The 21,309-nt window shown below is 39.9% G+C and overlaps 1 protein-coding gene across 4 annotated transcripts in view; it reads left to right on the top strand.

The window, feature by feature from the left end:
- SCAPER (S-phase cyclin A associated protein in the ER) overlaps positions 1 to 21,309 on the top strand; it is a 149,383-nt gene that overhangs the window by 121,045 nt on the left and 7,029 nt on the right. For 3 of the 4 annotated variants that reach the window (XM_065688122.1, XM_065688119.1, XM_065688121.1), the window contains 2 exons: positions 3,610 to 3,847; positions 7,045 to 7,194. In XM_065688122.1, the coding sequence (XP_065544194.1) occupies positions 3,610 to 3,847; positions 7,045 to 7,194 (388 nt within the window). Of the gene's footprint in view, positions 1 to 3,609; positions 3,848 to 7,044; positions 7,195 to 11,189; positions 11,264 to 19,495; positions 19,644 to 21,309 lie in introns of all 4 variants that reach the window. The other variant, XR_010614523.1, reaches the window with a different exon arrangement.

Here is a 21,309-nt window from a genome sequence, read left to right as displayed (position 1 = left end):
GGAGAAATTATAGATTTATACTTGTTCTGCAGAGTTTGCTGCTTCTCATCAACTGATATTGAGTTCCTGTTCTTAATAAATAGTGGCGTATTTTAAGCAATGAAGTACCACTGTTCAGCATCTTTCTTTGCCTGTGATGGATATATCTGCATTTTAAAGTTCTTAAACCTTTTGTTGTAAGTCATAAACCTTTTACCCATTCCTGAGACTCCTTGGTGGCAGAAGCTGAAAATCATAATGGTAACCGTAATGAAAATGCTCTGCATTTCAGGAAACTTTTCATTTTAAGATCCTACAGGTTGTTTGAGCCTAATATAAATATTTGCCTGTTTTTTTCTGTGTTAAATATAGACAATTAGTAAAGTTTGAAAGCCTATTTGCTTTCCTAGCTCTATAAACCAATGTAAAAAATCCAGTAAGTCTTTCTTCCCTTCGGAGGTTCATTGAAGGGGTTTTCTCCATCCTGACTACTTTACTTTGTCAGCTGCTGCAGACACAGAGGGTAAGCTTCTTTAAATAGGAGAGTTAGAAGGAGGCATGTGTATAGAAATCTCCTCTCTTTACTTACATAAAACTTGTGTTTCTTACATTGTCATCTTACGATATTGAAGGGTTTTATGGGGTTTTATTTCAGTCTATGCCCTGAAAGAACTGAATTTTCACTGGGCTTACCTTTAAGGTGGACTAAAATTCTGCTAAATGGATGAATGGCATCTGCTAAATGCGTTTGGGGGTTGGCCTAGATGACCTTGGAAGATCCCTTCCAAACCAAACTATTCTATGATTCTATGAAATCCACTGTTGCTCAGACTTGACCAAAATCACTGAAAGCAGCATACACAAAGGTTCATGCTCTATTTTCCAACATCTCATACACAGTTTTTTCTACTTTAAAGCCCCAACCAGTATGAATAATGTCTTTTACCTTTTTATTGTAAACATGTAGGCTTAAAGTGATCATAATTGACAGTTAAAACCAACAGGAGCCAGTGGCCTGTTCATATACACATTAACTGTAATACAGGGAACATAAAAAACATTTCTAACAGTTTCTTCAATCCAGCAAGCCCAGCAGGCAGATCTTTTTGTTTAGCAGCTTTGTCTTGTGGTACAACTTCAAAATTCTTGGTCTCTTCTGTGAAAAAATAAAGCTGGCATTTTGAGTTATTTTCCCATTGACTTTTTTATGTATATTTTGATTCATTCGCTGCTCCAGAGCAGCACAAAATGGCAAAAGGATTTCATCCAGCAATGTAAGCTTTTTCATATGGAATTGTTTAAAAATAATGATGGAGTGAGAGTTGAAAGCAAGCTAACTTTAACCTTTGGTAAAATTGGTCAATGTGCTCATTGCATGTAGTCACAGAAAAGCCTGTGAGATATCATACACAGTAATTAAGTTGGCGTAATCGTTTGATGATGAGCATGGGGTTTTTTTCCTGTGTTGTACTGTTGAGAAAGCTAAGATGGAAATTAGGAAGTACTGGTTGGCAAAAGGAGCTGTGCTCTCCTGGGATACTGTGGAAATGTTCTGGTTACTTGAGTGTAGTGAAGTGATAGTGAGCACATTTTGGCTACTGCAAAATAAATGATTGGACATCAGAAGGTGCTTCAAAGTGAGGGGTACTAAGGAGTCCTCAGACACTCAAAGCAAAATTGTTAAAACAGTGGTCCCAGAGCTCTTAGCTCGCCCTCCTGGTTCATTCCTCACTTGCAGCCAGGCTCAAGTGCCATCAGGACTTGGAACTATGTGGTGGGAATCTCCACAAAGGCATGGCTCGCAAGGGCAGGTGATGGCTCAGGAAGTGTCTGCTGACTACATTCAAACACACTCACTTAAAGACCACAGAGCTTCAAAATGAAGGTTTTGGGCACAGATTCCAGGCGTAGGAAAAGGAAAGTTGTGCCATCAATTGTTGTGCAGCTTGGCCCCACCAAAACACGGTCAGAGCTTAAGTATTTTTTCCAGGTTCTTATTCTTTACAGGGTAAATGTTGGGGTTGTTACCACTGTTATGGACCATCAGATAAATGTTTGTGGTTCTTCTTTTGCAGTAGGTAAGTAAGTGGCATGAAAACGTAATTTTAATAATCTTTTTCGTTTCCTTCATCTTGTCTTTTGAATGTTATTACATGTATTTGGAGAGAATCGCGTGCCAGTGGCCTCCCAAAGCACTGTCATGGCTTGTTTTGTGGCACAGTTTCTTTGAGGTCTGGTAGGAGTTTGGTTGGCTCAGATATGCTCATTGTGTCTCTGCTTGCGAGCACAATGGCAGTCTAGTGTCAGAAAGACCCTGGTTATCAGCCTTGCTCGTGGTTTTAGCGCCTACTCGTGCTACCTTACAGAAGAACTGTATCCACAAGAAAACACATAGATGCTAGCTTTCACATTTGTGTGTTTCACATAACCCTTCTTCCTTCTTCTCCAAAAGTATTGAAGCTATATATAGCTGAAGTTAGCCCAGTACCCAGGCCTTCTCTGGGACATAGGTAATGGAGGTTCATTGTCCTGCTCTACTTATTTTTCTCCCTCCCTTTGGTCCAGGGAAGCAGTGGTGTGCTGTTACAAATAGAAATTCTGACCGACAGCTATTGCTTTTGGGTGAGGTTGTGCTTTTCTTACCTGCTTTTTGTTTGCCTCGCTAGAAAAAGAAACACCAGAACAAGGTGATGAGGGCTAAAACATTATTTAGTCTCCAGAGTAGTGACAGTCTGAGTCTTCCTTAGCAATGACTGTCCTGGATCATCATCTGGATTTTTTGTGATGTGAAAAAATACAGTACAAATCAAGAGGGATTGTGTGAAGTGCTTTTGAAAGCTTGGATGTGAGAATGGAAGGGGCATCCTGAGTTATTTGTCTGTCCTCATAGCATAGATAGAAAAAACCTCCATTATTTTATGTGCATACCCAAGAAATACCAAAGAAACCTAGTTTCCATATGCACAAGCTGTGTTGGTTTGTCTTCAGTGTTTCATACTTGATTTGTGCTGTGCTTCCCTACAGTCTGCCATAATAGAATCTGACTGAAATAAGAAGCAGTGTTTTGTGAACTGCTCAACCACTTGCTTCTTAAATTCCTGCAGAACTATTTGATTAAGATCATCTGGTCCTAGTAACTGATTTTGCTACCTGGGTAGGCTGTTCATTCCAGTGCCTGCAGCCTGTCACTGAGCGCAGTGAGAGCTTCCAGGGAGTTCTCCCACCTCCACTGTCTGCTCTGGCAGGAAAGCAAGATGGGTGTAGGCTACTGACCTGAGACTGTTTGCATGGAGCCCCTAAAGTGCCCCCAGGCTTCCAACTTTAAAGCTGTCGAGTTTCTGCATGCTCTCATGCTGGTTCTCCTGAACCCATTTTTGGGAGCAAACACACTGGTATGTGGAAAGATACTTAAAGCTGCACTGCAAGTGAAAAGAGCGTGAGACAGTGTCCACATTATGGGAAGTATTTTCTGGAAATGTTGTGGTTTCCTGACACATTGGACAAGGTTTTTCCTGTTTAACAGTTTACTGTTTTTTCTAACATTTGGCTCACAAGAACTGCTGCATCCCGGGCAAGTGTTCTTGTTGAGTGCTGGTCTCCTCCTCAGACGCCTTAATGTTTCTTTGACAGATCTTGGAACATATTTGACACTACGCGTCAGGACCCCACAGGACTAACGGCAGTTCTTCAGTCTACGGATCTGGTTGGAGTCCTGCATATGCTGTACTGTGTTCTTTTCCACGGGACAATTTCAGATCCAAACACAGCCAGCCCTAAAGACAGCTATGCAGCGAACACAGTCCAGGTTGCCATTCAGAGTTTACGTTTCTTCAATAGCTTTGCTGTTCTTGATCTGCCTGCCTTTCAGGTAACATGATTTAAAACTTTGGCTTGGGGTGAAAATGTTAGTTATTGCATATACTGTTGGGCTAAGTTTTGTCTTTAAGATCTTAGTTAAACTTAGGAGTTTTCACAATTAAATGTGTAGGTTTTCTTTATTCATAAAATATTTCCAGCATATATACAAATCCAACCAAAAAGTGAAAAGCTAGAATATGTGAAATGCTGAGTCAGATCTGTTACTGCCTCTATTAAGAAACCCCTCACTTTTAGCATGGTATTTTCTATATTTAATAAACCCCAAAAATGTAAAAGAAAAAAATCTTGGTCAGAACCACAAAATAACAGTTTTTCTAATGTGAAAAGACTTGCTTATATTATAATCACAGTTTATATTTGTCAGTGCTTTCAGTGGAATCTGCATTTGTCAGTGCTTTTAGTGGCCACTTGCTTTAATGTTGTATCAGTGAAACTGAAAATCACTTCGTATAATTTTTAATATATAAATGTAAATATAAATATAACTATATAGAAATATAAATGTAAATATTAAAAGTATAAATAGAAATAGGATGCTATTGACGAAAACTTGGAAATTCAACTTTTCATAATTTTCTATTCACAAAAATAAAGTAATCCAAAACCATGACATTTTGAGTCTGGAGAAAGTTAAGTTCTTTTCATACCTTCCTCAGCAAACAGATTTCTAGTGTATATGAATCATTTTTCATACAGAGAAAATACAAATGCTAGTGTATTTCTCAGGTAAACTGGTAAAGCTGTTGTATTGTTAGTATAAAACACCTGCCAAAAAGCATTGCTTTGCAAAACGCGTTTAGCAGCATCAGCATTACACGATGCATCAGAAGAGGATTCTGTTTTATTTACTATGTAATTTTTATAAGTTGTACCACACACTCCATCTGAAATGCATTAAACTGAGCAAGTGCTTTGCATGAGTAAAGAATTTAGTGTAAGGTACAAGCCTCTTTGAGTTCGTATTTCTTGACTTTGATTTTTAGTACGTTTAGTGTCTCTAATAACAGCAACAAGCAGTTTGCATGTAGTAGTGTTCATCTGCATGGATGCAGTTGCAGGATCCAGTCCAGTCGGTGTTTTTTATTTTAAAAGGCATAGAAAGAGTGTATTTGTTGGAGTTTCATGTAAAACAACTCTTACACACACCATTAACTCCCATTTCTTTCTATAAATCAGGGTGTGTCAAAGTAGTTCTCTTCTACAGCTTGTTTTTTACCTCTTGGTTTCAGACTGGATGTATATTTGTTGCTGTCGATATTACAGGTATATACCAGAGAGTAAGACTTGAAATGGGGCAGTTACAGCTTGTAGGGAGCTATAGCAAAAAGCAGTGACAGAAGTGCTGCGCCCCAATGCCTCAAGAAGCCACTATTGATTTTTAAAATATAAGCTCCAACTTAGGCTATCTGTATGTATCCCTCTATCAACTACCATTGTATCTGAGCATTTGTAACAGACCAACAGCATTAATCCCAAATCCCATCATCTGCAATAATTTGTTCTACATAAAATGATGCAAGACTGTGGGAGGTGTCCTTGCCCATAGCAGGGGGGCTGGAACTAGATGATCTTAAGGTCCTTTCCAACCAAAACCAGTCTGTGATTCTATAAGTTAGTAATTATTGCATAGGGGTTGAATTATTTCAGTTCATCAATGCAGGGCTCAAGAAGTATCTGCTGAGCTATCCTTCTGAATTGCAGGCACACATGTGCAGCTATCTCTTTCAGTGTATTAATGTGATTTGTTTCTGTAGTGTTAAAAAATCAACACAGACCTAAGGCAGTTTGCTGTCCATTCTGACCCTGTGGACCATATCAGGGTAGCAGACAGGAAAAGCGTAGTTTATGTACCATCTGATTATTATCTACAAGGAATAATTTTATCACGTAATAGTGGGACTATAGAATAGGGGTTTTTTGATTAACAGAAGAGGTCTGGTATTCTAGAGTTTGTATTAGCCCAGATGGCTCATGGGTGTATATTTCATTTAATTTGACAGTCTAAACAATTGAAAGATGGTAGTGAGAAACAGCGCAGGATCCTGAGCTGATATTAATTCTGGCTAAAAAGGAAGCATAGTTTCCTTGAAAAATTAGTTTAACTTTTATACACAAACTCAGGCGCCCCTTGACCTGTTGTTATCGGGGAAGGTTAAACCCGGAGTGCTAGGTCACAGCATGCGTGGACAGCGCTAATTAAATAAGGGTGGACCTAAGAACATGTAAAGCAGTAAATGGGGGCTGTATTGAGCATTAAGTTTTGAAAATACACTGACTTACCGGAACACTTCAGGTTCAAGATAGAAGTACCCACAGCTGAGTCTCGGAATTGCCAAGGATCCTACTTTTGCTGGCTAGATTTGGAGTATGCCGAAACTGAACTGTACTACCCATGGGATTTATGTATATGTCCTTCATGCAGGCTACAAGGTATAAAATCAAGAAAACTCTCAAATGAAAGGTTTTCTCACAGGCCTGCGTTGCTGTTTCATTAGAGCTGGTAGACTTGTCATGCTCATTCCTTGTGCTTTAGTTTTCCCCTTTGACCCTGTGTCGTTCTGTCTGTTTGACATGTTTATTAAATAGAGTCTGTAGGCTGCGCAGATAAAATCTAATTTTGAATCTCCACGTTACAGCAATTTGCCTACTTCTAAAAAGCATCCCAAGGAGCTTTGCAGCTGAGTGTTCTCTCCTTTTGGATGTTTCTAACTTTTTGTAATGTTTGAAAAGTCATTATTTGTTATTAATCTTTGTATTCCATTTAGAGCGCGAGTTATTGACGAGAAGTGTATTTTGCTCATTTGCAGAAATGGAGATGGTTTGGTTTCTTTTGCTTATTATGAAGAAATATTGCTAGCGTCAGTTTTACTGGAACATATATGTCAAATGAAATAGTCAACCTACTGCCACACAATGTCAGCTAAGAAGAAACCAATTTTTCCTGTGTCCCTTTAAAATTTGAATTTATTCTTAATTTAGGGGCTTTTAGTGTTACAGTACAGTTGTAAACAGTAAGTAATGAAAGGAAAGAGCTGGTTCTGTCCTTCCTCAACGTCATCGCAACACAGAGCATAGTCTCTACTTTGCAAAAACCAATAACCGGGTGTGATGGATGTATGTGTAATTCACACAGTTTCTGTAACATGCTGCTAGACAGTAACTTCTGTTTCTTGACCTTCTTTCCAGTCTATTGTGGGTGCCGAAGGCCTGTCCCTTGCATTCCGGCATATTATCAGCTCTCTGCTGTGGTACTGCTCCCAGCATACCTGTGAAGGATTGCTCCATGAAGTCATTATTTGTGTGGGCTATTTCACTGTGAACAACACCGATAATCAGGTAAGGCAAATGGAAAATGGGATCAGAAAGTTATCAAGGGCACATTTAGTCATGGATCCTTCAAGAAAACGAATCCCCCCAGCATTGTTTTTGAAGTGCTTGGGATTCTTGTGAGCACGAATACATGCAGTTGCAAAAGAGAAGCTCAGGTTGCATCTTAACACAAAACCATTCATTTTATGTGGCTATAAGCAAACCCAATGTTTTTATGCAGTGATGCTGATGTTGCACTGATTTTAGCTAGCCTTACTTGCTGCCAAGAGCTTAGCAACCAATGGTTTTAATTCCAATTTAACTTCATGTTGACTTGATCAGATGGTTGTGGTACCCAAGTTTTAAACCTTTTTTAAGTCATCTAAGCTAGTCTGCCATGAAGATGTGTCCTCAGATGCCAGTGTAGCCCTCTCCTCGGTAGCCAGAGCACCCATTTAAGTTTAAGCCATTCTTTTCCTAAACCAAAAACTGTTGAACAAACAGTGGAAATCCTCATTTATCTTCCCTGATTGTTCTCCACTTCTGTCAGGGGACTCCGTGACCTCTCAGACTAGCTTGTAAAATAACTCAGACACAAAACTTCAAAAATACTTCCAATATTTTCATCTTACAACCCTCCAAGTTTCCCCTGCTTACATGTAGCATCTCAGAGTGTATTGGGCAGGGCAGAAGTTGGCAGTGGCTCTTCGAGTATGTGAACCTGGGTGTAGAGCCTGATGTGTAGAAACTGCGTTATGGTGCTGACATCTTTGGTGTGATTCAGTTGAATGCTGTGTTCTATGAAGTTACTCATCTTCAGCTCTACGTACTGGTAACACCTGATTCCTGGTTGTGTTCAGCTTTTGGGGTAGGAGTTCAGGATGAGGAGCTTAGTGCTCTCAGTTAAGCTGATGAGCGGAAGAAAGAAGCGTTACAGCCTGTCAGCAAAGGTTTAGAGAAAAGCCGTCCGATAACGTTCTTATGGTTGTTGACCATAGTTGGAACATTAGAATATCTGACAGCGCTGTCAGAAGTGTTATTTGATCATATAGTGTAATTATACAGTCATGTTTCTGTGGCTTCAGCCATAGCCAGAGGGAGGATCCGGATCCTGCAGCCTTCCTACTCTGTGCAGCCAATTCCCCAGAAAAATGGACAACACTTTTTGATATGGTTATTTAGAAAACCCATGTGATATTGCTGCCATTTTCTGGTTCCCACTGCCACACCACGGGCTGTGCTGGCAGCCAGAAGTGCCAGCAAACAGTATTGTCTATTCTCTGCAGTTTAAAAATGTCTTTTCTGGCACACAAGTACAAACAGATGTGATTCATTGCATGGAGGACTCGCAGCTCTAAATGTGCCAGGAATAGCGGAGCAGAGGGATTTCCTACCAGCAATGTCCATCAGTGTGTTCCCTGCCCTAGGGTGAAGGTCTGGCCATGGCAAGCCGGCACCGTGCCATGGCAGCAGCTGGCTATGGTGGCTGCCGGCGGGCAGTCAAGAGGCCAAGTGTGTACAAAATGCGTTTATCTGCAGGCATGCTTCCCATCTGGCCATGTTGCAGTGTCTTGGAGTTTCCAGCCTGGGGCTGAAGTCATGTGCCGTCACTAATCTGCCCTCGGCCTGAGTTAGTTTGCAAGATTAAAAGGTAGCTCTGCAGCCCTGAGAGTCAAGTTTAGGTCTTTGGTTAAACAACCGCAGTATGTTGGTACTTTCCATGCACTAAAAGCAGTCTGTTCTGGTGGTACTATCTCAGGAGATGTCATGACCAGCTTAAGTTTTTATCCAACATTCCTAATTAATGAGTTTTTAACCGAGGAAGTGGCATTTTGATTTGTTTGGGTTTTCTTTTGTTTAAAAAAACATTCTGAAAATCTGAAAACCTCATTAAGGTTCTTGAGAAATGCAGGGAAGGGTTTTTGGTAAAAGGAAGCATGTGTCCTTTCACTGCTAGGCGAAGCGGTATGTCTTGCTTATGGTCATTAGTTTTAGGTGCTGGTAGTGTTGTGACTTCCAATAAAGATGCGATGCCTTCCGTGGGAAGGAAAGTGCTTCCTACTCATTCAGTTACGGTTTAGTTTTTTATTATGTTACAAGCTTCCAATTTTTTTCTTCCGTTGTTGATCATCGTCAGCGTCCTACTAAAAATACAGACTTGGTCTCACAGTGAAGCTTTTCAAATGGGAGGCTTGAGCTCTTGGAAAGAGCTGCATAATAAAAATAGAAACACCAGACTTGAGCTTGGAAAACAGATATCGGTAGAGCCTGATAGCTCTTTTCATTTCATATTTAAACAGACTTTAAAGGAATCAATAACTGATGTATTTCAAAGCAGATTCACATTATGCTTGCAGTCAAATGTACATAGGTTTTGAAATGTTTGTAGTTCAAGTAATTCTTTTCCTCTCTAAATTTGTATTCCTTATTACAAACCTTTATCTGTTTTCATTCCCTTTGACCCTCAAAAAAGAAAAGAACAAATAGCTGTTTGGAGTTTTTGGTGTGCCTTTTGTGATTGCTTTGCTACCCGCAGCAACAGAGAAATATCCAAACTGGCATACTGGAATAAAGGAAACAAAATGTATTCATTATTAAAAAATATTGCAGTTTCCCACTTTGGAGAAGAGATAGATTCCTAAAAAGGTTATTTTACAGCCTGTCAACCTCAGTGTTGACCTTCTGTAGTAGCACTGTGATTTAAGTAAGTGAATTATTACCACTATACAGTCAAAATAATAAAAGGGCAATTTCCTAAATATTTCACATTCATAGAAGAAAATCTTCCAAGAGCATCATATGCCAGTCATTTAATGTGAGATAGGTTTGTCCGGTTTTATTACACTAGCTGTAAAAGTCTTTAGATTTAGTTGAGTGGTGAATTAAAAAGGAAAGTTCCTTTCTCTCGCACAGCTTCAAGATTCAGATTTCACTGCAGTTTCCAGAAGCCCCAGATCAGAGGGGGCCTCACAGTGGGTCCTACAGAGGTAGTGGCTGGGGTCCCAGTTAGTGTTTTCAGCATGGTTGGCTTTTGGTCCAAGCCCAAGTGATTCTGTCGGAGGGATGAGGACAGTGGATTCCTAAGGAATGCATTCCGAAGTGTTTTGATAGTGCTTGCTCTGTTTACTTTAGAAAGACTATGATTTCGCTGACTCTGCCCACATATGATACATTAGTAATATTCCTTTCCTTTTTTTATGTTTTGTTTTAATATTCATAAAGCTTTTTCAGGGCAGCTGCCACCACTGAAGAGATAAATGCGTTAGGAAAGTGAAAATTTCAAAACCCAAAGAGTATTTCTTTAATGTTTTAGATGCTTTAACGTCATTAGTCAAGCCTAAACTGCCCTGTCTGTTTTGTATCGGCACGGGAACGTCTGTTTACTACAGTTAGACAGCCTGTGTTCCACCACGCTGTAATCCTGCAGCGGCGGAGCTCGGCTTTATTGGGCATCTGCTTTGCCTGAAGTATGATGAAGGAAACTGAATCTCTTTTTTTGGCCACCATTTAATCTACTAACATGTGAAAACAGGTCCCATGGTACTAAGGATAGACATGTAAAACTAAACTGCGTAATAAAAATAATGTCCAATCTTTCAGTGAGCCAACCATACTGTATCAGACTACAGGATTACTCTAATTAAAATGTTCTTGTTAATTTAAAATATCCTTCTATTTCATTACATTTTTATTCCCTTTCATTGTTTAATTATTATAATGAATATAATTACCATGTGCTGTCAGTTTGCCTCATTTGCATATTATATTGGATAATTGAATGTGGTCCCATAATGAAATTAACGTGAGTGACAGGCAGGCGATTTGGCTTCTTTCACATTGCTGCATTGGGAATAAAAATCTTTCCATATTCATTGCAGTTAGTGAATATTTTTCATAGGAAAAGTCATCACAAATTAGCTCCTCAGGCTCAGGGTCTTGTCTGACAGGCTCCTAAGGAAGTTGCATTGTTCATGGGTATTGTTGTGCATTTATTGAAATGAAAATAGCTTTTGTTTTCTCAGTCTTTGACACACACCGAGTTTCGAGGGCTCTAGAAGAACCTCTCTGACTCCGGGGATTTGCAGGATAAGGAACCGTATCCTTCGAAATTGTTGAACTAAACCATATTATTACTAGATTGCAAAACAAAATCTGTGTCAGAGCTAGGTAAAAGTGTGTGCAGCTCTTAAAAGTTGGGTTATAAAGTAAGGGTTTGTAGATTGAAGTAAAAAACTTCTCTTAGACTAATCAATGCAATTGGAAAACTTTGGATACACAAGCTATGTGTCCTTGAAGAAGGGGTTTCATCCCAGAAGTTTGTCTTCCAGTTGCATGTCTAACTTACCTCTCTGTCACTCTAAACCTTTTATCCCTAAACCCTTGTGTCCATAAGAATGGTACATTCTTACTGTGAAGTTATAAATAATTGAAATGTTAATATTTAATAATCCATATTGTGAAAATAGAAGCATAACCCTAACTGTTCCATGATTCTACAATTTAATAGTATCATTCACTATATAGATGCGGAAAATGTATCACAGAACATGTTTCAGGCACACCAGGTAGCTGCAGTTAAAGGCATAAAGAACAGTAAGAATACAGAATATTTTGGGAGAAGAATTTCTCCTGTCTTAAAAATACAAAGCATCACACCCCAAGATCACAGGTTTAAACATAATGTTCAAAGAAAGTAAACTGTGGTGTGAGAGGCACAGTTCTGAGAGGATCATGACATTTATGACTTGTTCCCAGCACAAAGGGAACTTGGTAGATTGTCCCTAAGAATGGCTTCATCCTGAGATTGCCGTTTCCCTTTTTTGTTAAATGATTAGAGTTTTATTTTCTTCTTAGGATTTTCTTCCTGGGGCAGTTCTGTCATAGCAGTAGAATTGAACCCACAGCTGTGGTTATAAGTACTGTTAGGTTGTAAGGGACATTCACAAAGCAATCTTGTATTAAAAATTACCTTCTGGGGGGAAATTACTTTGTGTTTTCGAGAGTCTTGGTGCGTGTTGAGTTTCAGTACATGCCCAGTTGCCCCTGGTGTTCGCGTGAGGAAAGAAAAATACTTTTGATATGGGGAAAATGGTGAAAATCAGAAGTTGACAGCAACACTTGGAGGAATGGTTATAAAAATATTATGTAGAGTTTCCATGTGGGTTGTTTACCAGAGGCCATCATTAAACTTCATTATTTCTGTTCCTTTTGTGGCTGTGGAGTGCCTGGATTCTGATCTGGTAGGTGGAGTTTTTGAAAAGAGAGGAATAAAGATGCAGGAACTGGTAGTTACCGTATCGTTAATGTCCATATGTGAAGGGTATCTGAAATTACTTAATTCTGATTTTGGTCATTTCTTTGCAGAGGAGGGATTTTCAGGAGCATGGATTTCATCTTGAGGTTGTGGCTTTAGTTCTTTAAACCTTTCAAAAAAGAAAACAAACCAAAAAACCCACAACCTTTTAAAGCTTTATAGGTTTGAACGAAAAATATGCCTGGTAAATTTTGTGGAATAGCTGATTTCGGCAAGTGAGCGGTTCATATGAACTTGTAGTCTTGACTACCATTTAGGAGCACTTAAGCTTGTGAACAAAACAAATCCCCTAAGGATTAAACTCACCAAGTACAAATGGAGTAAATTAAAGCAGACCTGTGACTTGTGCTTTTTCTCAATCAGCCTTCTAAACTCAGACCACATAAATTCACTTAAGTGAACCAGTGGCCATCGGTGAAAAGTGGGGATGGTTCTTAGGTAATTTGTCAGACACCTTTGTTGTTATTTGAGCTGAGAGAAGAAATGTTTCTGTTTTTAAGAATGATCTATGACAAAGCAAATGAAATATGACAGAAGCATGTGGGGCTGCATATTTCCCACGTCCCATCTTATTGTATTTCTAATGTTCCAAAATGGATCACATAATCTTTTTTTTTTTTTTCCCTTTTCTTTTTTGGAGAGGGTGTGTGGAATATGGGCAAAGATGTGATTTGAAATCAAGGGTATTCAGTTTCAGTTCACAATGGGTGGATGAATCCTATAGGAGGGGAAGAGAGAGTGTATAGGAGTTAATATAAGAAATGAATGCACTTGCATTTATCTTACTGTCTCAGTGTTAAACTGTAAACACAAAAGAGTAAATTTAGCTCTCAGTGTCATAAAAAGCCAGCACTTCGAACAACCTTAAAATACAATCTGCAACTAAAGGTTAGGGATGAAGAGAGAGCAACTGGCTAGTGCCGCCTTCGGCAAGCGACGTTCTAATCTTATTCCTGGGTCAGGAATAAAAAGAGTTTGGAGGTCTCAGCTTAATCCCCAGTGGACCTTTGTCCACATCGAAAAAACGCCACAGCGTCTGGCATAATCCTGCTTAATAAGCAGTTTCTTCTCAGCTAAGACCTGGGCCTGGAACATTATGGGTTTGGCTGGTGGAACTCCGTTGGCGGAGATGGACATAGAAGCTTGCCCAGCGCCTGCCCTCATTCTGCTCCTTCCCACCCAGCAGCTGGTCTCTGGGTCTCTCCTTTTCATGAGAAACTTCACACAGAAATTTAAAACAAAGTCTAAAGCCTGCAAGTATTTAATCCGGCCTTGGGAGCTATTGTCTGGCTCGCCTTGTGTGTGAGGGAACTCCCTCTACTTCTCCCATAAACTATAAGTTTTCCAAGGCTCTGCAGACCCACAGTGACTGTCCCCAACATCACTGGCCCCATGCAGAGAGGACGCCAGCCTGCTCTGTGTTCACAGCTTTGGGCTTGGGCAGTTGGCAGTTGTTTTCAAGCACTTTGGATGCTGCTCTGAGGGTGGGAGCCTGCGAGATGCCCAGAAAAGTCTCCAGACCCATTTCATCATGTTCAGCTCAAGTAATGCTTGATTGAAGTGATATTGAAACATAAAACAAAATGCGTTAAATCTTGCAAAGTACTATAGAAAACCTTGCTCGTCTTTCCTCTCCCATTAGTAGTGGGCAGATTATAGCACATTTTTTGTGGCAGAAAAGTACATGTCCCTGCTCTGTGACGCTCTTCCTCAGCCAGCTCTGTAACATGTCCAATGGCTCAATGTTTCACAGTCTTTTTTAGTGGATGATCAGACATTTTCACAAACCCTTTATGTTTCTTGTCGAAGCCAGAAGACAAAATGTACTAGTGATAAAAAATAATCTCGGGCTGTATAGCTCAGTTGCAAATAGGGTTTTGGAGAGTGACAGAAAAAGCTTGCTTTTGAAGAGAGAATGCTTTTTATGTGGTTTAGACTCTAATATTACAATTATTCACACCTTCTGGGGATTTTGACCCAAACTAGCTTGTGTTTTCAAGGCTGATGGCAGAAACCTCTGCTGATAGTCTGTTGGGACTTCTGTTGACTTTTCCTGTTTCTTCTCCAGCCTTGAAGTCAAGAGTTCTTCATTCAGATCGATTGAGTTTCATCTGTGTAAATGAGTAGAGAATCATGCCCAGAGCAGCAGCTGAACTTTACAAGTGGTACATCATCAAAGGTGAAGATTCACCTAAGTATGAAGATGATTCTTTGAAAACAGTGCAGGGCTATGAGGGCTAAGTCTAAGAATTTCAGTGTAATACCTGAGGATTTGAGACACGGCAAGACAGGGATTTTATTTGAGCTTGCAGAATACATTTATTTCTCAATACATTTGATGTATAATATTCTCATCTGGTTATGAATTATTAGGCCAACACTTGCACATGGAAATCTCCTGTGATGTTGTTTTGGAGAATATGAAGTTTACCATTTTCTAGAAAGCAGTGATACCTTTCAGTGTAACAAGGTGCTTAAGGAAATTATGAGCATTCAGCATGAGAGCAAGCTCACATGTTTAAACATTAATTTTTATGTTAGCACGTTAAATGCTAAAATGCTGTCGTTTTTAAAGTCAGACTTTTCCTTAATTCCTTTTCTAGTTCAGGCGTTAGATTACTCTTCTATCCTGTACCCTGGGCATGTGTTAAATTCACAAACAGCCTCATTGCCTATTAGAATAGTTTCCATTCTCCTTTCACCGCATTGTAGTGGAGCTTATGTTTTACAGTATCTGTTTAATATTATTTACTTATTGTTGAATTTAATCTGTATGTGCTTCATTTGTTATCTTATAATTAAGGTAACATGTTAATGCTCATTTTGGGGGACATTTTTTCTCCCAAGAGCTTTGTATAAAGAACTTCTTTATCTGAATTTCCCACTAGCAGCACTTTTGAGAAGTAGTTTTACATCTTTCCTGCATCACCGTGCTTGCATTTGCCGTTGTCTTATCCTGAATGTTCAACTGGCTCAGGATGATCACACAAAAAATGCTCTGATAACAGAGCACCTCTGAATCTGTGTGCCTAAACCATAGAGCCAGCTCTAATATAGTGTGGTTTATAGGAAGACTGATGTTATTTCTGAACTCTGTTATCTCCTCTCTGAAGGCTTCTATGTGGTGTTAAGAAAAAAAAAAAAAAACACGTATTTTTGAAATCGACAAAATTCTTATTTTTAAATTTGAATGAAGCATTCTGGAACTTTTCTTTTTCATGGAAATGGTGCTCTGATTGTGCATAAATATTAGGAGGAATTTAGAACATTCCTTGCTCAGAGCCTTGCCAATAGTGGAGTTTGCAAACTGGAAAGAAAAGAGCTTGACCTTAAAACAGAAGAAGAGCCTGAGTGGTGACATATTCTGCTGATTGAATACTAGCAGTATGAGATCTGTTTATATAGAAGCAAAGAAATAATGCAGATCTAACTTTGAAGAGAAACTCTGCACTACTAATAGAAAGACTTATTTCTTTTAGAAAGTTATAAATAACCTGACATCAAACAGGAGGATTTAACTGTTTGATGGAACACTGTAGTTACAGAGATTAGATGCAGAGTTCCTCTTCAATAAAGTTGCTAGTTGTGTGTACAAATTAGAATTGACATTTTTATAAATGATAAATAAGTAGAAAAGAAACATTAATAGCTTCCGTACCAACAGTACAATGTTAAGACCCAAATGTTTATAATGGCCATGGTCAAGTTGGGAACTGTAGGTCAGACAAGATAGTAGAAAAGGCAAGGAGTGCCCCTGGAAGAACCATTAGCTTTTTAGTCTGAGTTGTTCTAAGAAAATTGGATCTGAACATGAAATACATCAGCTTAATTTCATAAAAATGAAAGGAAATTATGTTAAGAAGCATGTTTTTCCAGAAAGTTAATTCAGCTCACAGTGATAATCACTGTATTTGTTTCTAAGCACCTAATGACTACACAATTTCATTAGCAAGCTTTTTTCTCCAAGAGCTGGCGAAGGTTTCACTTCAGGAGGTTTTAATCTTTACAAAGATATGATTCAGCTCCATTTTCCTGTATCCGTGTTAGCATAATCTTGCCCACTTTTCATTGGAGAAAAGAGCTACAACTTTGGTCAAAATCACTAAGAAATGCCAGCCTGACCGTGGAGCGCTAAGAACACAACATTGTCGTGCAGAGTTAGTCACGCAAAAGTGGTGCACTTAAATGGCTTGTGAGGTTTGTTCAAATCTTGATGTTTGGGATTTCTGTGGCTACAGATTTCAGTTCTCTCCTTAGCAATCTCTGTCCTTTCTCTGCTATGTTAAAGCAGCAAGAAGCAATTTTTCCTTTCTTCTGTGGATGAAAGAAGCAGATAGGCTACAGAAAGCACCCATAGGTCACAATATCTTCCTACTGCAGTGTTGCCAAGCAAGCATCCCTCGGCTACTGGGGAGACCTGGCGGCAAATGTGCAGTTCCAAGTGCTCTGATGGCAGCTGAGAGTTGCTGGACATCGTGTCTACCTTCTTGGTTGGACATCCCACTACCCTTACAGGTCTAGTTTGTGGTGGCTGTGCCCTAGCAGTGCCATCAATACTAGCAATGCATTTGCTCCCAAAGTTTCTGCATTTTTGTATTCCATATTTTAACAGCATGAACTGTGACATAATAAGGTATATATGTGAGATACAGCAAAAGGAATAGAAATAATAAGAAAATCATATGACCAAGGTAACTTCTAGAGACACTGTTTTTTTAAACTTTCTGATGTTTTTGTACAGTTGATTTCTGGAAGGCTGGCAAGCAGCTGCTGGGAGAGATGTGTGAGACTGTCCAGGCTGCAGTGAGCTTTTCTGTTCTTTGTGGTGTGGAAAGCACGCCTGTACACCTCTGTGGTCAAAAATGTTACTGGGGACTTCAGGGAACTGTCAGCTTAACAAAACATAAGCTTTTGCAAAACCCTTGCCCTAAATGGTAATGGGGTATCTGTGATAAAGAAAATCATGGGGCAGCACAACAACATGAAAACAAGAACTCAGATAAGTTACAGGATCTGCTACGAAGAATACCCAGGTACAGCATTTCTTTTTGTAAACACTTAAATGATGTCTTCCAGGTATGTTTGTGAAAACCCTTCATCAGGTCTCCCAAAAATGAAACAAAACTGGTGGAAGTACAGGTCCATGTTCCCGAGTTAGGTGGAGCTGAAGGCTCTCATGTACCCTGTAGATCCCCAAGGACCAGCACCAGCTCTGTCCTCCAGCCCTGGCCTTATAGGACCCTGGAACAAGGGGTTACTGTTAGCAGCCTTGCTTGCCATGCCAGAATGGACATGGCAAGTGTCTGATGGCAAATGCTGCATCTTGTTTAGCGGCTTCCTTTGATAGCCAGGGAAGCTGCTTTGGCCAGTTCAAAACATACCCTGTTTTGGGCTTGGACTTGATAACCTGACTTAGCTGTTTGGAGGAGAACAGCTTATTGCCAGGCTTAAACCAACTAATTTTTAACCTGGAATACTGGGAGGAGATTTTTTTGTTACTGAGGGGGGAGCAACCTTTGAGAGAATAAATAGCATGGTGAATATTACTGACATTTTAGACATGTGGTGAATGTCTTGTAGCTTTTTAAGTGTATGGATAATTTTCAGGAAGTGGTGGTAATTGGTTCATAATATTATGATTCACTGGTCCAGTACATTTTTAGTTCCCTGAGGACCTAGCTTTCGGAATTATTTGAATACTCATTTTTTCAGTTTTCTCTTTTGTCTTTGCATAGACAGAAAGCTTGCTACTGGCTCTCTGTTCTTCCTGACCAGAAAATTAAGCAGCCTCTTGGAAAGATAATTCCAGTGTTTTTGTGGTATATTCAGACAGAAATAACTGACATGAATGATGCCTTCCCAGAGGCATCTGCAAATGGCCAAGTGAAACAAGAAAACCTAAATCCATCACTAGAACTAGACTAAATATTGCTCTGAAAATCAGCACTCCCACTCCGCGGTAATCCTGGACTAACCTTATGCAGTGCACAAGGAGTGAAAAAGTTCCTGGTCTGACACTGAACCTTTTTGGGGTTTGGGGATTCTTTTTTGTTACTTCTAATGAAGTATCTGTCAATATTGAACATGAATGCATAGAAGCATTGAAAACCAGCTGTGATCATAATCTTTAAATCTCCAGAAAGTTGCAGTCAATGTTTTAAATTCAATTAGTTTCTCGGTTTTTAAATGCTTTACATACAGAAAATGTGTAACTGCAACGTCCTCAAAAGTGCTGCCCCATGGTTAAAAAATGCAGAACTTCACAAGGCAGTTTGATTGAGCCGCTTGTTCTTGAAAACTTTGTAGCATGCATCTACATTACATCTCTAATTAGGGCATGAATATAGGAATGATAGGGATAGATGATTTATCAATTCACTGCAATTTGGCTAATGTTTGCTCAGTGACATAACAGTCATTCTTCAACTTCCTGGCTGACATTTTCGTTTTCTCAATGAAAAATCCTGGTTATTATTTACAAGATGGTTACAAACTCAGTTACCTGATCATGAAGATACAGTTCCAGTGACTAGGGGATTCTTAGTTTAATTTTCCTGTAGAATTAACCATGGACTTGGTAAGATTTTGCTTCTGTTTCCATTGCTGTATCATTGAAAAGACCTGGATCCTGTTAGTAACAAAGCTTTTATTATCCTGCTTTGACAAAAATTCATGCATATGCATTTAAAAGTAATTGTAGTTTTCATTCATGATGAAAGTAATACAGAGAAAAATCACATAAAAGACCAATATGTATATATGCAGTAGTAAACAGAATTACATTTACTTCCCCTTGCTGACTCTCATGTGAAGGTTGCCCTTGTGTCCTGCCCTTGCAAGCAAGGGAGGGAGGGAGTTGTACTTCTGTGATTCTGAGTCTGCAGGATCATCGGAAAGCTCTTTTGCGGCCCTTGGAGCTACACAGAAAAGTCAAGTGAAGTGAGCTGCAACATTGCCTTTGCTCCCCAGAGGAAAACCATACCCAGGTTATTTGGCTTCACATTAGTTCCCTAGCAAAGACCTTCAGTCCTGGGAAGATCTCCTTTGGATGGGGCCAGGAGGCAGTGGCAGGAGAAGACTGCTGGAGCTGTCCTGTCCTGGTGGGAATACAATGAAGAACTGCAGAATCCAGGACAGAATATCCTCCCAGCAGTCACTTCAGGTCTGTAGCCAGACACCCTACCTAAGTGGCAGGGGAAGCCTTATCTCCCAGCAAAATGATGACTTCCCCTCACAACTTTATTACTGTTCCATACTACAAGGAGCTTTTAATTTTTTTGATGAATTGTCCTGTTTTACTGCTCAAGTGCTGTGTGGCATATTGCTGGCTTTTGTCACTGTAGTCTGTTTTGAAAGACTGACTTTCATACTGCTCAGACTTCACAGCGAGAAGAATTGCAGCCAACGGCCAAGCAGTGTACTGCATAGCGAGTATTGGCCCAGGTAAACTTGAGGGGGAAATAGATTCTATCTAGAGACTTCAGAAATCATGAATCACCCTTTCCTGAGTGGTAGACTTCAGAAATGCCAGTACAGTGGATCAGGATGATTATTGCACCAGGGAGTGCAGAGTGCACTTTCCAAAGAGTCACCCAGGAGCATGGATTGCCTGGTAGGGCAGAAGAGGGTGCCTGACCCTCTGGCAATTGGAGATAAAGCAAATTAGCGGGACCTGCAGAAGGCTATAAACTGGTGGGAGTGACAGAAGATAACTGATAGGCAACCTCCAAACTGTTGCTCAGTAAAAAGTACCCACAGGTCATCCCATTAGTCATCGTGCTGAACAGTCAGCTGGCGTGGGTTCGGCAGGCGCAGCATGTGTGGTACAGGGAAGCTCAAAGTTCAGACAGAGACCAGGGAGGGAAAACTCTGTTCTTAAAGGTGGCTGTTAAAATTGGGTGTTAGAGTGGCAGATACTGTGCAGCCTTGCTAACCATCAGCTTACACGGTGCAGAGGTTGCTCCAGTTCAGAGCAGAGAGGGATTTAAGCTACCGTGGCCTCTCATGTTCAGCAGGCTCTTACACTGAGAGCAGACGGTGCCATTGGCTGGTGCTTTCTGGTGTGCTAACCCTGAATTGCATCCACACGCTCTGTAAGAGGGGCTTCACGTCTGAAAGGTGTCAGGATCTGAAGCTGGGCTGGTAGCACAAAGGAAGACTTCGTTCATTGAGCATGAAATAGCATTTCAGAAAATGTATTTGCCATGTCTCTTTACCTGTGTGCGTAGTTTGGGTCTTCAGAGGAAGCAAAATCTTATAATGAAATACAGAAAATATTAGTGTGGGTTGCCTGCTCTGGATAAATAAATAAATAACAAGTGAATAAACAAGTAAAAAAATCAGGCTTGTACCAGCTTGATAGGTCTCAATTCAGCAAAAGTAAACCACAAGCAAATATTAATGGAACCTAGGCACATATCTGAAGTTAAAGCCCAGCTTAAATGCTGGGCTGTCCAGAAATGTGGTGATTTAATTAGGATCTTGTTACGTTTGACAGGCGTATCTGACTTCCAGGCTAGAGAGGGAGCAACAAGAAAAGCTAATTCTAGGCAAACGTGTCTGGATTCCAGTATGTGGCAGGAGGAGGAGCAAGCTTTCTGCACTGGATTTCAGTGAGGAGCTTGTATCTCATATTAGAGCGTTTATGTAAGATGAATATTCCAGGCCTGCAGAACTCCCCGGGATCATTATGCCAAATGACTGTTTAAAAATAAAACAAGTAAAGAGAAGACTTTTTCCACTGTAAAGAACTCGTATGCAAGATTTTCATTTGTTTTCTTCATTGTTCATCTGCTGAATCAAGTGCCGGACTTCACTTTCTTCTCCGG

This window comes from Lathamus discolor, chromosome 8 (genome assembly GCF_037157495.1).
Source record: "Lathamus discolor isolate bLatDis1 chromosome 8, bLatDis1.hap1, whole genome shotgun sequence".
Taxonomy (NCBI): Eukaryota; Metazoa; Chordata; class Aves; order Psittaciformes; family Psittacidae; genus Lathamus; species Lathamus discolor.
Note: the sequence above shows the minus strand (reverse complement) of the source record. Positions and strands in the feature narration are given on the sequence as shown.